At 46.3% G+C, this 20,814-nt stretch overlaps 2 protein-coding genes across 3 annotated transcripts in view; one reads left to right on the top strand and one right to left on the bottom strand.

The window, feature by feature from the left end:
• hexb (hexosaminidase B (beta polypeptide)) overlaps nt 1-3,185 on the top strand; it is a 14,335-nt gene extending 11,150 nt beyond the window's left edge. The window contains exons 11-14 of one of the 2 annotated variants that reach the window (XM_054744614.2): nt 466-646; nt 2,551-2,641; nt 2,723-2,827; nt 2,901-3,185. In XM_054744614.2, the coding sequence (XP_054600589.1) occupies nt 466-646; nt 2,551-2,641; nt 2,723-2,827; nt 2,901-2,964 (441 nt within the window). In that variant the 3' untranslated portion in view covers nt 2,965-3,185. The remainder of the gene's footprint in view (nt 1-465; nt 647-2,550; nt 2,642-2,722; nt 2,828-2,900) is intronic. The other variant, XM_054744615.2, reaches the window with a different exon arrangement.
• gfm2 (GTP dependent ribosome recycling factor mitochondrial 2) lies at nt 3,083-20,814 on the bottom strand. Its single transcript, XM_054744613.2, has 19 exons — nt 20,626-20,814; nt 20,476-20,545; nt 20,258-20,303; nt 13,685-13,782; nt 13,475-13,600; nt 13,217-13,394; nt 13,079-13,139; nt 11,718-11,900; nt 11,556-11,636; nt 11,338-11,486; nt 8,892-9,032; nt 8,719-8,818; nt 8,455-8,638; nt 8,306-8,382; nt 8,094-8,232; nt 7,857-8,024; nt 6,675-6,790; nt 3,496-3,678; nt 3,083-3,413 (listed from the first exon to the last, which is right to left on the bottom strand). Exons 1-19 carry the CDS (start codon nt 20,665-20,667, stop codon nt 3,285-3,287), a joined length of 2,271 nt encoding a protein of 756 aa, XP_054600588.2. The 5' UTR covers nt 20,668-20,814; the 3' UTR covers nt 3,083-3,284.

Here is a 20,814-nt window from a genome sequence, read left to right as displayed (position 1 = left end):
TTTTCTCCAGATACTCTGGTTTCCTCCCACAGAACAAATTGTGTGTGACTGGTTGTGTGTCCCTGTGATGAATTGGAGACCTGTCCAGGGTGCCCCCCACCTTTCACCCATGACTTCTGGAGGATACCAGCTTCCCACGCCACTACTGAGGATTAAGAAGATGAGACAAAAAGTCCCTGGAGGACTGATCCTGGTCTGGTTGAAACGCAGATGCAGTAAAACCAATCTCTAAGAAAACCAGCCCTTACTGGGGTGCAGAAATGTTTGAGGTTTCCAGTGAAGGACGAGGTTTTACCTTCCATAAAGAAACAAAAGGAGAAAGTCCTCCGAGACTTACTTCCTTCATGTTCCGACATTTGTCAAAAATGTCACAAACACACTCGTAAATTTCCATCTATGTCCGCCTTTAACTTTTTCTTTCCGTGTGGCTGAGACTGACTCCTCCGTATGTGTGCTGCTGTGTAGCTGAAACCAGACACACTTATCCACGTTTGGAAAGGAAACCAGCAGAGCTACCAGCGGGAGATGGCAAATATAACATCGGCAGGGTATCGCACCCTGCTGTCCTCTCCCTGGTACCTGAACCGTATCGCCTACGGCCAGGATTGGCAGGCCATTTACAAAGCCGACCCACAGGATTTTAAGGGTTTGTGCATCTTTTTTTTTTTTTTTACTCACTGCCCAATTCGTCCAGTCACATTTTATTACTCTTGGGATGCTGCTAATTCCTTTACACTTACCCAGTGCTAGTCATAATTATTGTATCGTTTTAATTTAAATGTGCAAATGAACAAATGTCAAACAAAACTGACAGTTGTCTAAACCTTTTAGTCTGCATTGTGGTGAAAATGGTTTCTGACAAACTGATATTTTCTAAGTCCTTTGTGCTGGAAATGCAAATAAGTCAGAATTCCTTTAGATGGGGACATATTACGCAAAACTCACTTTCTCCCTCCTTTTGTGTTGCCACGTGGAGCTCTACTGCCACTCCAAACATGAATTAAAGGGACTTTACGTAGTTTTGAATTTTTATGCTCGCGTTTGCCCCCTCAGGCCAAAAGCGTAACAGCAGCTTCAATAGTAGGCTCGTGCACAAGGCGCACATGCTGTACGTGCACACTCCTTAACGAAAATGACAGCTGAGAGAGTCCCGTGTGTGTGTGTGTGTGGCCCAGAGGACAGAGGACAGGAGAACGCGCAGCTAATTAAATAATGTGGTTCTGTACCTTTCTCTTCAGCACAGCCGACAAAGGTTTATGATGGGTCAGTCCTCCTGCATGCTCAGATCATTCCCTTCCCTTGCTTGAAAAATTGTTCCAAAATGAAAGTTGAACCCACATCTTTTTTATCTGTGAATTCAATGCCGTTCGGCGAGTCTCAGATAAAAATTTGGGCATCTTACTGTAAAAAAATATACCATTAATGTAAAAAAGAAACTCTAAATAAACTATGTTCACATCCAGAACCGAACCCCGAACTTCTGCTCAGGAGTCCGACATCTTACTAGGTGAGCTAAAGCACCAGTGACGTCGTTTGTATCTGTAACGTTTATATCCTTGATAACGGCTGAAACAACGTTCAAAGAACGGTTCGGAGGGCGATGCCTGAGTGTAAACGCGCATGAAGCAGCCTGCTCGACCTGAGCATCTCTCTTTTTCTGTGATTTTACAGAAAAACAGGCAATCACAGTAAAAATGCCAGGGCTCATTCTACAGGACCAGGGCATTGCAGGAGAATGTATGAAGAAGACATTTATTATTTCTATACATGTTTTGGCTATCAGACTTCCATAATGCCCCTTTATGAACTGTCTGTAAAAGTAGAGCAGGTTGTCCAGTAATCAGAAGGTTGCAGGTTCGATCCCTTGTTATTCATCTTCAATCCTCATCCTCAATGGTGGTGCCCCACCATATCTGGCTGGGCTGCTTCAGATGCATGCCCCCACGCTCTCTCTTCCCTCAGCTAACCAAAATCTGCTCATCGTCCCAAGAAAAAAGGCTGAAAACAAGAGGTAGATAGGGCCTTTTGTCCTAGCTCCAACACTATGAGCTCCCACTTGTCTCCATCACTGCAGGTCTTTAAGAGTCGTTTGAAGACTCGTTTGAATCGTTTGGCTTTTATGCAATATGGATTATAAAAATGTTAGTCTTTTATCACATCTGTTTTGTTTAGTCACTCTTTTATGCAGTTTTAATCCGCCTTGTGGTCTCTTGGTTTTTATGTTACGTTCAGAGCCTCGGGCTTCTGTAAAGGCAGTGGAAGGCGCTATAAAAATAAAATTTGATTGACATTTGTTCATTTGCATCTGATGAAGTCCAGTCTCAGTGCTGATAATTCTGACTATGTCGTGCGAGTTGTGTCTTGTTTTGTCATCTGACTCGGATTTGAACTCTTGACTCGGTTCTGACTGCTGTGCGAGTCGGTGTAAGCCTGTTGAATGAAGAGAGGATTTTCACTAGCGAATCAGAACGTTTAATCATACTTTAACATGTCATTCACGTGAACTTCCATCATCCAAATCTTACTGGTTTCTTTAAAAAAAAAAAACAGGAACTGATGATCAGAAGAAGCTTGTGATTGGTGGAGAAGCTTGTCTGTGGGGAGAGTTCGTGGATGCTACTAATCTGACTCCCAGACTCTGGTAAAGTCACACGAATCCTGTTTGAAGACATGGAAGTTGTAAACATGCATAAGAAAATGTATTTTCCATCTCGATTCGAAGGCCTCGAGCGTGCGCCGTGGCTGAGAGACTGTGGAGCGCCAAAGAAGTCACCGACACCAACGACGCCTTCAACAGGCTGGCTGTGCACCGCTGCCGTTTGGTCGAGTACGTATCAGGACAAGGGTAACGTAGTCATAACCGACACTCGTTAACACTTTCGTCTGTCTGTCTGTGTAAGGCGCGGGATTCCAGCTCAGCCTCTGTACACCAGCTATTGTCCACGAGAGTACAAGGGTATCTGAAAGCAGCCGAGGCCCGGGGGACGGGAAAGGGACGCGAGTCAAAACGTCTGCCTCGCGGTTGCTTTAGAGCTAAACGTGAGAACTCGGATGCCAAGCTGATGACGATTAAAGCGGGTTTGCACTGATTAAAAAAAAGTCTTTACAGAACTCTAATCTGTTTTTATGACAAAGTGTGATTTTCTGTATTTTTAAAACTGTCAATAAAAATGTTGACATTTTAACTGCATCAGTGGTTTTTGTCCACGGCGACCGTACGGGAATGTGCTTTTTAATCACAGACATCAGGAGGCTGATTATTTTTGCAGAGTCTGTTTTTGAGGTCACAGCAGACCACCCATTTTCTTCAGCAGCATGTTCTGGTCCTGAGGGTTCATTGCTTCGTAGGCGTCCAACTCCAGTGAGAACGTCGCGCAGCCAGAGGTCACGGTCCGCAGCGCGGTGGAATAGCCCTTTAATGCATGAACACGTGACTTTCAGCAAAATGAACCCAAAAATGAGGAAAATACAGAAGAAACATTTAGATCATCTTACCATCATCTCGGCTAGAGGCACCGTAGCCAGCAGCACCTTGTTGTCATGACGACTCTGGATGTCTGTGACGCTCCCTCGTCTTTGAGCCAAGTCCCCCAACACAAAGCTGAGGTGCTCCTCGTTGAGAGTGACCTCCAGTGACATGACGGGCTCAAGGACCTGTCCTCCTGCCAGCTTCAGAGCCTGGAAAATTGGGAAGACGGGAGCGATTGGTGGGTGACCCGCACCCACGGAAAGCACCGTCCGTGTGGAGACCTCACAGACTGGGACGTTACTCGAGGTGAATTGTAAGCTGGACAGTGTTCTAGCTGCGATACCGGTATTAGTGCGCAAAATGGATGTCATCTCGGAGAGGGTCACTGGACGGTGTGGAGATGTTTAAAACCTGAATTGGCTTCACTGGAGGACTTGAATGATCAGTTACAGACTTCAAGGCAGAGAGGAAAATTATCTCTGCCTGACTCAAACAAAGTCTTGTTATCCGAATCTGACGCCATGGCAGCCTTGTGAATGCCAACAACAAACCCTCATGAAGGAATGCAGACAGATGCTGTGAAAACCCGACCTACCCCCCTGCCTTCGGATTGGTGGACTTCAGCCTGGCGAGGTCATCAACCTGCAGGTGTCAATGTGCTCTGCGCTCCTCCCAAGATCTCCCTCCCACCTGTGGCTACAGTGGCTGAGCGCCATAGGGCTGCTCTCGCTGGGGGAGCAGGATCCCAACCCCCCGCCTTCCTCTCTGTGTCTCATGTTGTGAATTGTTGATGTTCGTGCTTATATGTTTGAGGTGGTTTTTTTTGCATAGTAAAGCTACGCCCTGCCGGTGTCGGTACAAGATCTGCTCAGGTGCAAAATTGGCTCGAGGTCCGTCGACTGCCGATGACGTCTAAGTAGTTGATTGGCTGAACATGAACCTTACGGAATTACGCAATCACATTACGTTGTTATCACGTTACGTTGGTCCAGGCAAATCTTTCTGTTGGAAAGATGGACAACTTTTACAAAGAAATCCATCATTACCTCTTTGAAAATACACTTTTAGCATAGAGCTGCATGTATATTAGGGCTGAACGATTAACTGCATGTGCAATTAAATTGCGATGTGACAAAAGGAGATTTTCTAATCACTAAGGCTGCAATTTGGCAGCGAGTGGTTAGCGCAATGCTAATATACATGGAAAAACCCATAGGAATGCTAATGCTAATATCGCCGATTACATTATTACAAATTATGAATTAGAAACGTGCCAAATTATTACATTTGGAGTCTAATAGAAAGTAAAACTACCATCAATCAAATAAATACAGACAGGTATTTTAGTAAAGCCAGAAAACTTTTAACTCCAGAGTTTTGGCTAGCAGCTATGAGCGTAACTACCGTAAATCCTCTAATACAGGCCCGGGCCTGTATTTGACTCAAGCTCATCAAGCTCCAGGCCTTTATTGGAAGGAGGGCCAGTATTAGAGACAGGCCTCTATTTCTATTTGAGCAAAATGAACTAATGGTTCGCTGGAGTTTTTGACAATTAAAATTGCGCCCACATTTTCAAAGTTAAACACATTTCTTTTAACAACGGTAGTTTCTGCTTCAGCCCTCTCCCCCCTCCCCCTGCACAGCAGCCGCAAACACACTGATGCGCCTGCAGCCTCTCTGAGTTCCTGCTGCTCTAAACATTAAAATAATTATTTCATTTTCTGTTCCTCACTTCTGATTACCTTCAATGGTGTCTGTTTGTTGCAACCACCAGGTACAAAAACTAACTTGTTTTTATTTGACTATTTTTCTGTCCTGCCTGTTTATTATCTTCCTGCATCTCCTCTCAATCCTAAAGAAAAACTGCTACCTGGGTTCATATTTATTCACCTTATGAGTTACCTTTGAACTGCAGTTCTAAAAGATCTACCGACCGCAAAAACAGCGGAGCGCTCGCTGTTTGGCGGCCGTATCAGTGATCAGTGCGTCGGAGGACAAGGTGATGCGCGCAGCGCCCCGCTCCACAGCATGCAGCGAAACGCATCAGGCGCAAACAAAAGACAGAAAACATTAAAGGAAATGAACTGACATGAACGATCGCGTGTTAAATTAGTTTTTGAGGTGGCGACACCTGATTGTTACTGTGGCCGTGCTCAGGAGGCAGATCTACCGACCGCTCCACAGCGGAGCGCTCCCTGCTTGGCGGCCGCATCAGTGATCTGTGCGTCAGAGGACAAGTTGATGCGCCCCGCTCCACAGCAGCGATACACATCAGGCACAAATAAAAGACAGAAAGCATTAAAGGAAATGAACCGACATGAACGATCGCGTGTCAGTACCTACGGTCTGGCACAGCACGTTGCCCCCCCACCCCCCCCTGAGCGCAGGAGCTTGTCACCTGCTGACTGCAGGCTGCTGTCTTTTCCGAGGGCTGCATCTTGCCGGTCATTATCACGTGACAGCGACTAGTCGACGACAGGCATAAAAAGTCACTATAGTGAAGTCGACTAGTTCATACACCCCCTACTGCTGCTCTCCAGAGTGTTCTGCAGCATAATCAGCACGTTCTCTTTGAACTTGATAGTGTAATGACCTGGCTGTGGTTGTAAACCAGGTGCATTCTGGGTATTGTGTTATATGTGTTTCCTATCATTCTGCTAGTTCCTATGTGCTGATTTGCGTGTTGTGTGAGTGTTATGTAAGCCACAGGGAAGGTGATGTGTGTTCTGTGGAGCGGGTTGAATTAGCATGGTTAACTGACACCGTGACTCTGTGTGGTAGGAGCGTGATAGAGGATCGTGTCTGTAGCGTTACAAAGCGTTGAAGAAAAAGCCTAATAAAGGTCTGCGTGAACCTCTACTGCCTCCTGCTGGTTGATTTGGGGACTATAACACTGCCGCTGGGACGCTCATACTTGCTTGTTACCACATTCCACCCGGCCACAATAAGAGACCGGCCATTATCTCGATAAAGGTTAAGGCGTGGGGAACCCGGTCCTCGAGGGCCAGTATCCTGCACGTCTTTGCGCCAACATTTCTGATTCAGTGGTTAAGTCACCTGTGCAGCAGCTCATCAGGCTCTGCAGAAGCCTGTTAATCACCTGCTGATTGAAATCAGGTGTGCTGAAGCGGGGTTAAAACTAAAACATGCTGGATACCGGCCCTTGATGGACCAGGGTTCCCCACCCTTGGTTTAACCGGTCTACCTTCAACATGCAGCGTGACACGCAGGCAGACACCATGGCAGCGGATGTTCCTGGTTCCATGGCAACCTTGCTGATCAGAGTGGACACGCCCTGTACAGGACAACCCATCAGGGGGCCTGAAGGAGGAAGAGAATAAAAACGAATGATCCCAGTGAGAGAATATCCCCACCTGATCCACATTCAGGCATTGTTCACAGCAACAGTTGATGCTAACAGGAAAGACCGATGAAAATACCAGGAAATAGTTTAAACCTGGCAAAGGCAGCAGGCGATGTGCATTCCCTCAAAAAAAAGCTTTTAACCGGTTTTCTATTGGAACAAGACGACCTTCGTGGTTTGCTGTGGGTCAGAAAAGCAAGTCCAGACACTCTGACCCCGGGTTTCCACCGGAACCGTCAGCAGCACGTTACTGCAGCGGCACGTCTTGCTCGCGTAAGCTGCTGCTTGGCCCTTCCCACGAGACGCGAAGCAGCAGGGGAGCACCTGTCACCGACAGCATGAAGTCACACGAGTGACTTCGTCAGTAAACACAACAACAAGCAGGAGAAAACTACAACATGGTTTGTGTTTTATGTTCTGTCCGTTTTATAATCGCCAATACGGACCTGAAAAACAAAGGAGACCGCTAGCTAGGTGATAACTTCTCACGGGGCCGCACATTTAGTAACTTTCTTTAAAAGTAAAGCAACCGGAAGGCAGTACGTTCTTTATTCTGAAAATCTCGGGAGCTTCTCTCCATTTCCGCGTCCGATTTCCTGTCTTTCCTTCCCCAAAAATGTCGAACTTGACCCGTTTCAGAGGCGTCGCGCGTAGAAAATAGAACCGGCGCGTAAAGGCCGCGACATGCTGCTCCTGAGACGCGGCCGACTCGCGCTGCTGACGGCTCCGGTGGAAAAGGTTCTGTTGACCACAGCGGTTCCTATCAGCAGCTATGACGTGCTGCTGACGGCTCCTGTGGAAAGCCGGGGTGAGGCTGAATATAATTCTGTCCCAAACCCTCGAGTCAAGAACAGCAGCACTGCACAAAGATTACTTTAGTTTCCGCTACAAATGGGAAATTCCAAATTTGTTTATTTCTGCTTCATATTTTAAAATACTGTTTATTTCTGCCTTCTGAACCGGAACGTACCTGCTGCCACCATGTTAGCTGTAATAAATGACCAGAGTTCAGATCGCTCTTACCCTGGAGGTATGAGCTTTGCACTCCGTTCTCTACAGCCTCTTTCGTTTCCAGCATCAGCTGGGCGTTTAGATCTTCTGTAAAGGTGACTTCACATGAGTCTGCAGGTCTGACGGTCAGCTGCACAGTCACAATGTTCCGTCTTTCCCCCACAGTCCGGTCCAGCGTGTCTGCAGCACACACCAGGTGTTAGTATCTAATGGGTCATTAGTGAAAACCGGAGCTTTAAGTGTTTGCACCTGCAGCCGACGCCTCGTGCAGAATCGTCTCTCTGTAGGCCACCTGCAGCGGCCCGAGGTGAGTCTCGATGCCGTACTCTCTTCTGATTCGGTCGTGGAGGATCTCGATGTGCAGCTCACCCATCCCACACAGGATGGTCTGAGGATGGAGAGGGCGGGGCTTTAGAGGCAGGTAGGCTGATGAAACAAAACTAATCCAAAGGTGGTTTTACCTGACCAGAGTCAGGGTCGACTCGGACTTTCAGACTGGGGTCTTCCCTCTGGAGGCAGCGGAGGGCGTTCTCGAGATCTTTCAGAAAAGAAGAAGAAATATTACCTGACTGCAACAACATCCAACTGCAGCTTTAATCAGCAGACTGACCTGCCTGTTTGGCCAAAGTGGGTGGTTCTATAGTGCAGAAGAAAACCGGATCAGGGACTTCCACTCCAGAGAGGACGATGTTTGCCTGCTCTCGATTCTTCTCCGTCCCGCTGTCGTTCCGGGCGCGGCGCGCTGCAGCTGCTGCCGAGGCCTTGGACGAAACGATGGTGTCTCCTGTGATCGTCTGGTGGGAAAACACGAATCACCTTCAACAAGATAAAGTAATTCACACTAAATCAGAAAAAATTAAAGGTCCAGTTTTACCTGCTTCAGTCCTACGGTCAGGGCGATGTTCCCTGCACCCATGGAGGGGATTTCTACGTGCTCATCAGCAAACGGTACCAGCAGTCTGCTCATCCTCTCACTGAAAACAAAAACTCAGTTAGATCCGGTCAGCGGCTGGTCCGCTCCACGCAGCTGGGATTAAAAACACCTACGTGCTGTTTCTGTTGATGTTGTAGACGGCCGTTTGTGGCTTCAGAGTACCGGAGTAGATCCGGAGGAAAACCAGAGGGCCGCGCAGTTTGTCGTGGAGAACCTTGAAGGCCAACGCACACAAGTCGTCTTTGTACCACCGCCTGTCGGAACGATAATCGGGGTTTATGTTTTAGGGAGAAATGTGTCCTAGAGCACAGATAAAAACAACAAACACCTCAATTTCACCCATTTAAAGTGAGAACAGAGACATTTAATTCATTATCTTCCCTCAGTTTAGTGTTTGATCCAACAATTTATCTAAATTACGTCAGAGTAAAACTAATAGGACAAAAATAATAATGAAAATTACTTTGAAAGCTAAAAAAGTCCAACTTATTCATGTTTTATTACATTCTTTGTCAGTTAAAGGGACTTTACGGAGTTTTGAATTTTTATGCTCGTGATTGCCCCCTCAGGCCAGAAGTGTAACGGCAGCTTCAATAGAAGGCTCGTGCACGAGGCGCGCATGCTGTACGTGCACGCTCTTTAACGAAAACAACAGTTGAGACAGTCCCGTGTGTGTGTGTGTGTGTGTGTGTGGGGGGGTGGGTGTGTGTGTGTGTGTGGGGGGGGGGGGGGTGGCCCGGAGGACAGAGGACAGGATAACGCGGAGCTAATTAAATAAATAATTTGGTTCTGTACCTTTCTCTTCAGCACAGCCGACAAAGGTTTATGATGGGTCAGTCCTCCTGCATGCTCAGATCATTCCCTTCCCTTGCTTGAAAAATTGTTCCAAAATGAAAGTTGAACCCACATCTTTTTTATCTGTGAATTCAATGCCGTTCTGCGAGTCTCAAATAAAAATTTGGGCGTCTTACTGTAAAAAAAATATACCACTAATGTAAAAAATAAACTAAATAAACTATGTTCACACCCAGAATCGAACCCGGGTCTTCTGCACAAGAGTCCGACGTCTTACTAGGTGAGCTAAAGCACCAGTGACGTCCTTTGTATCTGTAACATTTATATCCTTGATGACACCTGAAACAACGTTCAAAGAACGGTTTGGAGTGAAATTGGCTATTTTGTTGCTAATTTGCAGGAAATTTCTAGAAGAAAGTTCTACAGAAAGTAGCTAAGGGTCCTCAGAAATGTAGCTAGGTTCATCACTAGGCGTTAGGAACAGCGACAAAGTGGCACTGCTTCGCTCTCTGCTGCTAAAGCTACGGATAGCAAATGCTACGGGCGATGCCTGAGCGTGAACGCGCATGAAGCAGCCTGCTCGACCCGAGCATCTCTCTTTTTCTGTGATTTTACAGAAAAACAGGCAATCGCTGTAAAAATGCCAGGGCTCATTCTACAGGACCAGGGCATTGCAGGAGAATGTATGAAGAAGAAATGTATTATTTCTGTACATGTTTTGGCCGTCAAACTTCCATAATGTCCCTTTAACAAGCTTAAATTTTACAACAAAAACTGCATTAGGAGAAAAAGTCTTGATTTTTACTGTCAGCGCCACGAAAACACATTAAAAGATGTTTCTCATGATCGATACCGATGTTTAAAAAGTCATTTGAATGAGAAAGTTCCTCATAATCACGAATAAGGTCATAACAGTGGAATGTGGATATATGCTGATGAAGGAGTCGCGACAGCAAATACAGGAAAACCCGCCAAACAACTCAACAACTCTAGCTCTTTGCTAATACCCCCCGTTGCCTAGGCGACAGACTGACAGCTTTTAACTCTGAGGGAGGTTGCGTTTAAGTGTGACAGGCGCATAAAACCAAAAACACACCCAAACATTTCACACAAAGAGAGCAGGTCTTATGTAAGACTGGGAGACAGGTTGATCATTTAATAATGCAACAAGATTTTACTGTTTTTAAATGTGAAAAAGCACAAACAGGAAGTTCAGTTTACTTTGACAGCTGCACATCAACAACAAAGTGGATTTGCAAATGTGCGTGGACAAGAAGTGCTCATGAGGACAGCCTGACTGAAGTGTGTGGAAATGTGTTCCTGACTAATTACCGATTGTTAAAACGGCAGCAAGAGGCTCCCTCTGACTCCATCTTCTCCCTTTGTTTTGTTCTGGATGAGATTCAAACATCCCATAAGAAGATGTTGGTGTTTTAATGATTTTAGCTTTTTCATTAGCACGAAAAAGGCGGACTAGGCCGTTTTGGCTCGTGAAACCCATGTTCTCGCTGTGTGTTTATCTTTTTAACACCTTGATCTAACAGCTGAAATGTCTCCTCAGCATTCATTAGTGTCTACAGGAGCGGTCCATCACTAAATTAAACATGTCAGCTGTGTTCATGATCTAAAACATGCAGGAAATGTGCTGGAAGCAGACTGCAGCGCAGGCATGTCAGCTCCATCTTTGTCCAAGTCCAACAGACCGGACCGGCACTCTTGAGAGCGATCAGTTAGGGTCGGTGCGAAGTTAAGGAGTTTACTCACACCAAGTCATGGTGGCGTTCGTTGGGAGCAGGCAGGTACGCGGTGATGGCGTCTAAAAGAGGCTGCACACCTTTGTTTCTCAGAGAGCTCCCACACAGCACTGGGACACCTTTACGGGCCAGCGTCACCCTCCTCACGGCCTCCTGCAGCTGAATACATCAGCACCATTAGCAACGTCACAGAGTTAAAAATCACACACCAACCAATAAAATACCTACTTTTATGGAAGGAACAGAGTCAAAGTTGTCACTAAACGTCGTCAGCAGCAGCTCCGCGAACTCATCGTCCAGATCAGCTACCTACGGGTCGTAAAGGCAGCACGACATGACCACTTTAGAAAATAAAAGCCGACAGTCGCTGCTGGTTTTTGGATGGTGTACCTGCTCAACCAGAGCTGCCCTGGCTTCACTAACTGCTTGCAGGAGCTCCTGATCATCAACCTCAGTGAGAACTTTGCTTTCAAAAACTCGCCCGTCCTCTCCAGGAGACGGCTGCCACACCAGCTTCTGATTGGTCAAAAGGTCGACCACACCAGTGAAGTTCCTACCACTGCCAATGGGAATCTGTAGCAGGATTCAGAAAACGATGCATTTACCAGATGTTCATCAACCGAAACTTCTAGGATAGAAGTAGGAAAGCATCTGCAATAGTTTCCAGTTAGAGACATGTAATGTCTTCATGTTGCAGGTTCTAGATTCAACACCAGAAAAGCCTTAAAGAGCAGTAGAACTGCAATCAATCATCATGAGAGGAAAGCTTTCAAGTGCTGTTGATTTTAGTCTTTTCATTTATTTATGGAGTCGATCAGTCTAAAATAAACAGTTGGGGAAAAATGTATTCGCAGTATTTCTTAGGGATGTAGGAGGACATGGATGTACCCAAATATCGCAATACTTTTTGTCATGATACAGAATCAAGATTTTAAAGCAGCACATTTATTTTTATTGAGAATTTACATGTAAACATGGAGTATTTTTGTGTGCTGCAGTTGAAACCTCCGCCTGCTAGGTGGCAGCAGATCTTACTGCCTTCTGTCTCATGGAACAAGACCTTGCCAGAACACTGGGTGTGTCTTGTGGGCCATTCCCATCTGTACCGGGTCGGCCCGGGCCGGGTAGCGTAGGTTGTTTACATATCTGGGTGGCCTGGTATTTTCCCGGGCCAACCAAGGCTCATTCTCAGCCCTCTTCTCGAGGGGGTCTGCTTCAGGCCGACCAGGGCCAACACACCCACTGCTGACAGCAAATTCACACCTTCCATTAGAGCAAGCCTCTGATTGGTGGGTAGAATCAGCCCACATGGGCTTACGACAAAGATGTGTGGAATCAACCGGGCCAGGCTGGGGCCGACTGGGGCTACCCGGCCCGGGCCGACCCGGTACAGATGGGAATGACCCATTGGAAATGTCTGACCTGAGTTTTCCAAATAAACAGTCTGAAAATTGCCAATTTTTAAATATTAACATTGTACACACACACACACACACACACACACACGTGTGTGTGTGTGTGTGTGTGTGTGCAGCACAGCATAACATGAGACCAATAATGGTGAAACGGCGTTTTTAGCTCTGCTGCTAGAGAATGAGGTGATGCTTTGAGCTGTAATTATGGGAGCTAAGGGGGACATTACGTGCAATATATTTTTTCGCCTCAAGATGGCGCTCCTGAGAAAATGCTCCGGGTTTCTGCTTTAAGGTATTTTTTTGTTTAAAACAAAAACAGGTTTTTAAAGAGCCTACCTGAAGGAGGACGGGGTTGGCTTTCAGTTTCAGTCTTATGCTCTCAAGGGAAAAATTCAGGCTGTGAACACACATTTTAAAATGAGTTAAGAGTCATGCTTTGTACATTTAGAGACAACCAGCTGTGGAGGTGCTCACTCAGCTGCAGGTTTGTCCATCTTATTCAGGAAACAAACACAGGGAACGTGGTGCTTCTCTGCCTGCCTCCACACAGTCAGAGTTTGAGCCTCAACGCCGGCAGATGCATCCAACACGGCGACTGCGCCGTCAAGAACACGAAGCGCCCGCTCCACCTCCAGTGTGAAGTCAACATGTCCTGCAATCACACCCACAGTCCAGCGGCCGCTCCTTCCCACTTCCTCTGGAATATTTAAAGTTCTGGCAGAGTGCGTTTACCTGGGGTGTCTATGAGGTTTATCCGATGGTTCTTCCAATCAAACGTGACGGCTGCTGATTGGATGGTGATGCCGCGTTCTCTTTCTTGTGCCATAAAATCTGTGACGGTGTCACCGTCGTCTACATCTAATGCAAATCAACAGACACAGGAAAACAAGTCAAATATGAGCGATGAAGAATGAACTACGTGTGTCTGCATGTGACGCCCACCTCCTAACGCTCTTGTATAACCAGAGTAATAAAGCATCCTCTCTGTGGTGGTGGTCTTCCCCGCATCAATGTGAGCCATGATTCCAATGTTCCTGATCCTACAGAAACACGAGTCAGCTGTTAAAATGAGAATGTTGTGAAAGTAGTTCCCACCAAATGGATTTCTCTCAGCTTTTTTTCCACATTTAAATCCAAACTAAAGGCTTTTTACCTCTTTAAAGAGCAAGTCACCCTAAATCTTTTTTTTCTTTTCTGATAAACTAGATAAATGCGTGTCTAATCGTGCTGCAGACACGTGTAGTCAATAGTTTTGCACTTTAGTGCGTTTTAGTTAAAATTTAAATTTTCTGCCTCAAACTGTCAGTGTTGTGCAGTCGTCAGGTAAAAACTGCACTGCAGTTGAATTTAAATCTGCCATCGCTATTGGCTAAGAGGTACCCTAAAATGTTAGCTGGTGCCATATAATGTCACAATGTCATTGTGAGCCTGTGTGTGTGTGTATTTGTTAGTGGCTCCGCCCTCTCGGTCTGCTAGGCAACAGCATTTGTTGCATTTTTCAAACAGAAAGTGGGAGTGGAGTAATACTCTGGTAGGGGGTGACTTACTTTTTAAGCTATTGCTTTCAAACTGGTTTCAGTGATTCGGGGACCCAGCAGAGCCCAGGGACCCAGACCCCACCAGGCAGCCACCGGGATTGATCAGGCAGACGCCAAAGATCTTAAACCCCCTGTCCCGGGAGCCACGACCCAGGCAGACCAAGGCACCACACCCCACACCAGGTGTGGCAGGGGGAGGGGGGACGAAGATTTATATCATCAAAAGAAGTTCCAGGAGAGGGGAGGAGTCCAAGATCCCACCTGACATATACAGTCATACACAAACACAGTCACACACTCCCTCCCTCATGCTCACACATACACATACAACCAAAGACTTACAAAAATGCACGCCGGACACCCACTCATGCTCCCCATACACACCCTATTCACTCTGGTCCCGGTACTGCTGCACATGGGGTACAACCATTACCGGTTCCAAGAGTTCGACCCTTTCTGCTGGGGTGCTGATGAGCAGGCTCCCCCGCCCAACGCTGAACACAGCAATAGGGCTGCAACAAACGATTATTTGGATAATCGATTAATCGGATGGGGTCTTGACACGATTAATCGATTAATCGGATTACATGGGGAAATTTTTAAAAACTGCTAGGGAAACGTTATTTCTCTCCTTCCTTCACTTTATTTAACACAACATTATTAGAAAACAGTTCAATAGCAGAAAAACAACATGCCATCACCTAAATTGTCTTATAAAGTGTATAGACAGAGACCCTAAGCTACATCTATCTGTGACCTAAAATGCTTGGTCCAAGTTAAACAGCTTAAGGGCAATTCTCATCTGTTTTGTTTGATCTCATCTGTTAATATTTATTTTAAATGTAATTAAACATAGGCTGTGAATTAATCAAAATTGATCACTATTTCCAAAACTGACTGAAAAAATACCAAATAAAACAAAAGTAAATGAATGCCATCCTCCTTGCGATGATGCCCTGGGCAACTGCCATAAAGTCACATCAAGAAATGCTGCTGATCATTCCAATGATCCCAAATAGACTCACATTAGGCCACATGAAAGCAACTGAACCCAAAAATATATTAACCAGTATATAACTGCACTCTCACACAACACGTCTGCAGCAACAGTTAGGACTCCTCCCTCCCTTTTAAAAGCGTTTTTGCTTCTGAGAACATTGTGGTTGTAAAACCACATGCTAGTAGTCTGGCCCCGGTGTGATCAACCAGTTTCTGCGGGAATGTGACGGCGGAACCAGGGCCAGATTAACACTTTGTTGTACCCTGGGCAACAATATTCAAGGGCTCCATCATCACGACCCAAGGATCACCATAATGTGGTCACATACAGAATATTTTACTGTAATATGCAGTAAATATACTCAATACTTGAATGCCTGACAACACGTAACCCGCCCAGAGTAACCTTTGACCCACCTCGTGTGGACTGACCAATGAGGAGAGGGTCTTAACTTGAGGCCCTCTCTTCATTGGTCAGTCTGCATGAGACTGACTCTCAACTGACGTTCAGTCGTAGGCAGCGAAGCGTCTCTGTGCAGTGCAAAAGCCTGGGTGGACAGTTTGTTTAATATAGGGTGACCATATTTCCATTTCCAAACAAGAGGACAGGGGATCTGTGCCTATGACGTCACACTATGGCAACGCCACACAAACCATGTTGGGACCCATTTTTTGTAAGAACTAAATTAATATCAGATTCTGCCAATTAAAGGGCTCTAAAACTATTCATATGTAAATATTTTGCATATTTAATGCAAAATCTAATTTTTCTGCTTTAGTGCTGCAACAAGGTTTTATTAATAATAAATTATTATACCTTTTGTTTTACTACAGCATCGGTAAGCTTCCTGTGCACAGATTTTTAAGGATACTTGTTTCAGCTGTGAGATTAGACGATAGGATCAATGAAAAAATAAGTTGTCACACACTCCATGGAAACTTTCAGAGAATCCACAAATAGTGGCTTTTAAATGGTTTTGTTACTTTTTGCAAGTTTTTAAAAGAAGCAGATGAGACAGCATGTCTGATAATTTAGTTTTTCATCTGATAATATTAGAACATGTCAGTAATGTCTGAGGGGCTTTTATAAACACCATATAACTAACACTACTGGAGAGGGCATGAATTACACAGAGGCTTCTGGGGAGCCCAGTTAGGGGGGGGGGGGGGCATTTTGCCTTGGCCCCCAAAATGTCTTGAAACGGCCCTGGGTGTGTGACTGAGTTTTGAAGGTGATCTGAATTGTATCAGATGTATAAATATGACATGTGTATAACTTATTGTTTTTTACTGGTAAAAACGTGTCGTGGAGATAAATCTACCTACATTTTACTTTTCAACACTTTGTTTTGTTTTCTTGTTTTTATTTAACTATTTTCCTGTCCTGTCTGTCTCTCATCTTCCTGCATCTCCTCATAATTCTCCAGAAAATCTGTTGCCTGGATTCTTACCTTTTCACCTCATCAGTTACTTTTGAGCAGATCAAAGGGATCTCCTGACCGAAAAGCGCAGAGCGCGTTTTCGATGCTGCGTGAGGTGACATCCCCACAGCACAGGTGATGAGCTCCGCAGTAGAGAGCTTCAGGCACAAATAAGACAGAAAATAGAGAACATGTGCGGACATGAACGATCGTGTGCTAATTATAGTTTTTTGGTTGCGCCACTTTGAGAATGGACCGTGCGCTGGAAGCAGCTGCCTGGATCGCTGCGCGACAATGCGGAACCGGTTCGCAGCAGCGCAAGTCTGCCGGCTCTCCCTCGCGCTGATCTGCCGGCTCTCCCTCGCGCTGATCTGACTTGCTCTGGTCTGCGCGGAACGGCTGGCGGGAAGGGGGGGGGGGGCGCTTTTGGAAGAGTTGTGCGACACAACGAATCGATGACGCAATTCGTTGCCAACGCTTTTAGTAATCGATTTTCATCGAATTTATCGATTCGTTGTTGCAGCCCTACACAGCAACCCACCCCCCAGACTCCAACCAGACGGCCAGATCTCCCTCCTAGCATCCAGCCCCAGGAAGCCAAGCGACAACAGAGGTGTGCTAAGACCCCTAGTCTCCCTCCGCCTGCTCCAATATGGTGTTAGTGAGTGTTGATGAGGTGTATTCCATAGCTGTGGTGAGCGGGCAGTGCAGGCATTGTCTGGCCTGCGCCAGCTGATGACACCACACCACCCCACTTGCACCCACAGCCCTCGATGTCTAAGTGCAGTTTAAAAAATTGGAAGTGGGCACCGGCACTCGGGAGGAGGCTGAGAAATCCCCCTGCCAAATGCAGTTGAATGTGCTCACTCCAAGCCCCCACAATGCAGGTGAAAAATTGAGGCAAACCCGGAAATGAAATAAGTGCAGTTCCACCCTAATCCACTAGGGGCTGGTGTCAGAAGCAAGCAAATCCTCATTGACTCCCATGTTAAAAATACTAATTTCACAGCAGAAATAAACATGTTTACAGTCTGGTACCAAAACATGTTTTTGGTTTAAATGATCTAGTTTACACTCATGACAACTCTGAGGGGGGTGAATTTTTTTCTCAATCTTCTGTTTAAGTGTATTAAAAGCCTAAAATTCTGTATAATTAATGAGCATCAGACCCACGTGATCACAGAGCTAGCTCCGTGGAAAGGCCTCAGTCGAGCCTCGGTCTGGCCTGGAAACTGTTCCGGGATTTTGAGTCTCTGTGTTTGTGTATTCTTTTTTGGATATTATTTGTGCAATTGTTGGACAAAATGACTTGCTGTGGCATTAATTGCACTAATAGAGCGTCCAAGGAGTCTCCACTTCATTTTGTTCAGTAAGTAAAATTATATTTATGTATTTTAGGTCACTGCCGAGCTGAGCTTAGATTTTAACATGTACTGTTTAACCATGAAATTTAAATGTAATAGGGTAAAACCCAGTGCATTTAACATAATGCTGCACTTTAGAAAATGGGTTGAAATATAACATGTTGGTGGAGCTGGGGTCCCACTATCGGCTTGTGGAGCTCTCGGGAGACCGAGGTTTTCCACCCGGTTCTCCCCGCAGCTCGGCGCATCTCTGTCTGATCGCGGCTTCTGTCTGCTGCGCGGGCTGCCGGCTTGTGGAGCTCTGGGATGGAAACCTTTCCACCCGGTTCTCCCCAGCGGCAGCTCTGCGCATCTCTGATCACAGTGGCGCTTATCTGCTGTGCGACTGCCAGCTTGTAGAGCTCTCGGGAGACCTCTGTGTTCCACCCGGTTTTACCCAGCGGTCAGCCCGGCGTATCTCTGACTCAGAAGCTCTGATGTTGTGCACCGTTAACTCCGGTTGTAACTAGGTTGCTACCTCCGTTAGCTTAGCTCCCACCTCCGCATTAGCTTTGGGTTAGCTTCAGGTTAGCTTGTAGCTAGTTCGACCGGGTGTCGTCAGTTGGTCCCAGCCTTACAGCCCCACCCTCAGCTCCACCTCTCTTCCCTTTTGTGGAATTGTCTGGGCTTGACGGAACCTGTGACACGGTCAAAATGGCGGTGGTGGCCACCTCCCATTTAGCCTCAAAAACGTGTTATTGGAGTCTATGGAAACCCATTGTCCAATATTTATATGTCGATGGCTCACTCCCAAGGCCCTAAGTATGTGTTTGGGTGGAATGTCGTTGGTGGAAGTGTTTAAGGTGCAGATAAAATTGGGGGGCAGGTTGCCACAGGAATGCGGAAATGGGGTCCATACCCGCACTCCCTGACTTGTCCACCCCTCAAAGTCCTATGTGCATGTTTGTGTGATGATGTGAGGGAGCAGGAGGAGAGAAAGTGTGGGGATGGGGAGGAATGGCTGGTTGGGCTTAGCCCTCCAGGGAGCCAGCTCCCCTACTGGCCCCAATAGGCACCTCTGTTGTCAAAATGCCACCCAGGGCATGGAGACCCCAGCCCATCCTGCCAGGGCCCAAAGCAGCAGCATTACAGAGCCTCACGGAGTCCGAGGGCACCAACTCAGCCCCACCCCAGCAGAATATCTACGCCCATCCCTGCATTTGCACAACTTCTGGATTATTAGAGACATAGGACATCCAGGTAAAGTTGGGTCCTCCCTCTCCTGGACTTCCCCCTCCCCTGTGATGGGACAGCAGAGGAGCCAAGGTCTACCTGAGGCCCCTGAACCCGAGTCAGGCACTGCTGCATGTTCCTGCCTTCTCCCCGGCAGCATACATGTCCGGACCCGACCCCTAAGGCCCCGCCTAGGGGCAATGCAGCTGCCAGGCGGTGACCCATGGCCACCGCCAAGACCCCCAAGGGGCCCCACTCACAACTGCCAGTAGTCCACCCCCTGAGGCAACCCAAGCACCTCCAGAGGGGGGCAACAGCCCCCCAGACCCTCCGACCCCCACCCATATCATCTCGCAGGACAATATCAATGGTCCACCATCACCGCTATGTGATGGAACCGATAAAAGGAGCCCAGAGAGATTGATTTGAAGTGGAAGCAGAGGCTAAACCAAGTGTAATATGATCTAACAAAAGATTTCTATACTGGTTGATGCAGAGACTTTCTCTATTTTTCCAATTCAAGAGGATAGTTTTCTTAGCGATGCATATGAACCACGTGAGCCAAAGATGTTTCAAACAGGACATCATCCAGGTTTCCCAGTAAACAAAGAGAGGGGGCGGTTGGGATATGACATTTCAGACACTTTGTGGGCTGCATGGTGGCGCAGTGGTTAGCACTGTTGCCTCGCAGCACGAAGGTTGCAGGTTCGAAACTCGGCTCGGCTGCGGCCTTTCTGCGTGGAGTTGCTTGTTCTCCCCATGCATGCGTGGGTTTCCTCCGGGTACTCCGGTTTCCCCCACAGATCACAACATGCCCTATAGGTTATAAATTGTAAGTCGCTTTGGATAAAAGCGTCTGCTAAATAAATAAACATAAACATTCAAGTCCTACAAAAAAGTAACACCCGAAGAAAACAGTCAAGGATCAAATACTTTGTCACAGCTGTTGTAGTAATCTAGTTTCCTACTGTTGTAACTTACTTGGATACATCAGGGTTGACCACGGTTCGCACTGATTTGATATCATCTGCAAGAGTGAGCAGAAAGTTGAGATATAGTGATGCAACACATTATTTCCTTAATGAAAGAACCACATCAAGTCATGTTGGTCTCTATTATTGAACTTTAGTGACAAATAAACTTATAATACACGATTATGCATATATATATGTGTGTGTGTGTTCATATATGATACATACCTTGATGAAAGTCATAGTGTCTCAACCTGCAGCTGCAGCTCTGATGTCCAGCAGTTAATAAATGCCGTCCCTGTAGACAGAATACTGTCAATAACACAACCAGTCTATGGTAGCATGCATTCAAATAAATAAATACATAAAACATCTTACCCAAACAATTCTGTTGACCGTCTGTAAGGCTCTGACAGACATTTCTACTGTTATAAAAGCTCCTTTACGTCACACACCAGCTGCATTTGAATGAAGAAATGTCTCATTGGTTACCAACCAACTAAAATATTGAACGGCACTTTGAATTTTTAAGTCACAATATCCTTATGAACAGAAACATTCTTGAAA

This window comes from Nothobranchius furzeri, chromosome 6, assembly GCF_043380555.1.
Source record: "Nothobranchius furzeri strain GRZ-AD chromosome 6, NfurGRZ-RIMD1, whole genome shotgun sequence".
Lineage (NCBI taxonomy): Eukaryota > Metazoa > Chordata > Actinopteri > Cyprinodontiformes > Nothobranchiidae > Nothobranchius > Nothobranchius furzeri.
Note: the sequence above shows the minus strand (reverse complement) of the source record. Positions and strands in the feature narration are given on the sequence as shown.